The sequence below is a fragment of the Arachis hypogaea genome, chromosome 14, assembly GCF_003086295.3.
Source record: "Arachis hypogaea cultivar Tifrunner chromosome 14, arahy.Tifrunner.gnm2.J5K5, whole genome shotgun sequence".
NCBI classification, from domain to species: Eukaryota; Viridiplantae; Streptophyta; class Magnoliopsida; order Fabales; family Fabaceae; genus Arachis; species Arachis hypogaea.
In genome coordinates this window covers 102,951,314-102,953,150 of record NC_092049.1, presented here as the reverse complement: position 1 = coordinate 102,953,150, position 1,837 = coordinate 102,951,314, and the positions used below count along the sequence as shown (strand labels likewise).

Here is a 1,837-nt window from a genome sequence, read left to right as displayed (position 1 = left end):
CAATTTCACAGACTATTTTATAATTGGATAAAATATTATTTTAATTATAACGTTTGGATTAAATTTTAATTTAGTCTCTAATATTTTAAATATTCTATTTTAATTTTAAAAATTTTAAATAAATTTAATATTATTTCACAGTTAAATTTGACATGAGAAATTAACATATTTAAAAATTAATGTAACGTTCGATTTTAGTGTGTAAGTAAAATTAATTTATTAATGATCACTAATGTAAAATTTTTTTTATTAATTATGTGTCAAATATAACATTAAGACAACATTAAATTTGATTAAAATTTTTTAAGGTTAAAATAGAATATTTAATATATTAAAAACCAAATTAAAATTTGATTCAAATATTGAGAACTAAAATAGTATTTTACGTTTTTATAATTTAACTCCACACTTTATTACAAAATTCTTTTGAAATCTTGTATATTAATGATACTATGTAAGTAAGATTACACTTAATTAATAGAATAAGTACACGTGTGACGTGTGTATACAGTAATTTATCGATTAACGATCAATTCTTAAATAAAATTTTAATTTATAATAAATTAATCTTTGATAACCTGTTGGATTGAGAATATGCGTGTGGGCAAAAAGAAAAAAGAATAAGAACATGAAGCTTTTTTGAATATGAATTGATCAAATAGTGTATTCTTATAAACGCAACACCACAATTTGCACGTCTAACTATGAATTGAGCAAACGTTTGTATGAGAGATTTCATACTCCAATTCATTGCCAAAGTCGCAGACTACATGAAATTAACTTCTCTGATTCCTGCTACTCAAGAACACATTAACTGAAATCAATTAACTACTTCTTTAATATACATCACAAAAGCTGATTGGAGAATGAATAATAAAAGCAAAACTCAACTTGGTCTTTCCCTAGTTGAAGAAGAATGCAAGAACTCAATGCAATCTTCCACAGCTTCAGCTCGATGCGAATCAGTAGTGTGATCTGATACTGAGTATGATCTCACCAAAGTGGAAGAAGAAGAAGAAGAAGAAACTTTTCTTGAGGATCTCCTCCTCATAGAAACATCTCTTATAGCACTTGCCACCTTTGTCCCAATCTGTATAAGGAACCTCACAGGAGTAGACATTGTTGAGTCTTTTGGCAACGTAAAACTTTCAATGATCCTCTTTTTGTTTCTTCCAATAATCCTTCCACCACCGCCACTGCTTCTGTCGCTGCCACCGTGGTTGAGAAAGATGGTAATTGGTTGTTGCTCATTAACGTCAGGACTAAAGTACCCCCTTTTGTGTTTTCTTGACATTTTGTAACAACTAACTCTAACTGAAATCTGAGTTGCTGGGAAGATTTATAGTGGACTATAGTACTTATAGTTTTTCTAATATGTTTCAATTGAAGAGAAAGAGAAATAGGTTTAGAAGAGAAGAGAGGATAGGAGGCAGATCAGAGTGGGAATAGTACTCTAGTGATAGTTGGATATATAGAACTTAGAACGTGTATATATATATATATATATATATATATATATAGATGAATCTATTTAAGGTAACCAGCTAGCTACATAGTAAAATACTAAAAGGGATACTAGGATTAAATTTAGTACTACTTAACTTGAAAGTTGAAACCTTAATTATATTAAACTAATTTTAGATTAGTGATTTAATAAAATTAAGAGATAGCAATCAAATAAAAAAACAATTTAAATTGGATTTCTAGTCAAAAGTGAAAGGAGAAATTTACATGGCAGCGAGCCTTTTAACTACAAAGAAAAATTTTTAACAATGGTGTTAAAAACACGGAAATTATTTTTAATATGCATGAAAATCAAGATGTCGTTTTGGTTGAA

At 27.9% G+C, this 1,837-nt stretch overlaps 1 protein-coding gene across 1 annotated transcript; it reads right to left on the bottom strand.

Moving 5' to 3' along the window:
* Nucleotides 1-886: 886 nt before the first annotated feature.
* LOC112742835 (uncharacterized) lies at nt 887-1,294 on the bottom strand. The gene has a single exon (XM_025792073.1). It carries the CDS (start codon nt 1,292-1,294, stop codon nt 887-889), a length of 408 nt encoding a protein of 135 aa, XP_025647858.1.
* Nucleotides 1,295-1,837: the final 543 nt, after the last annotated feature.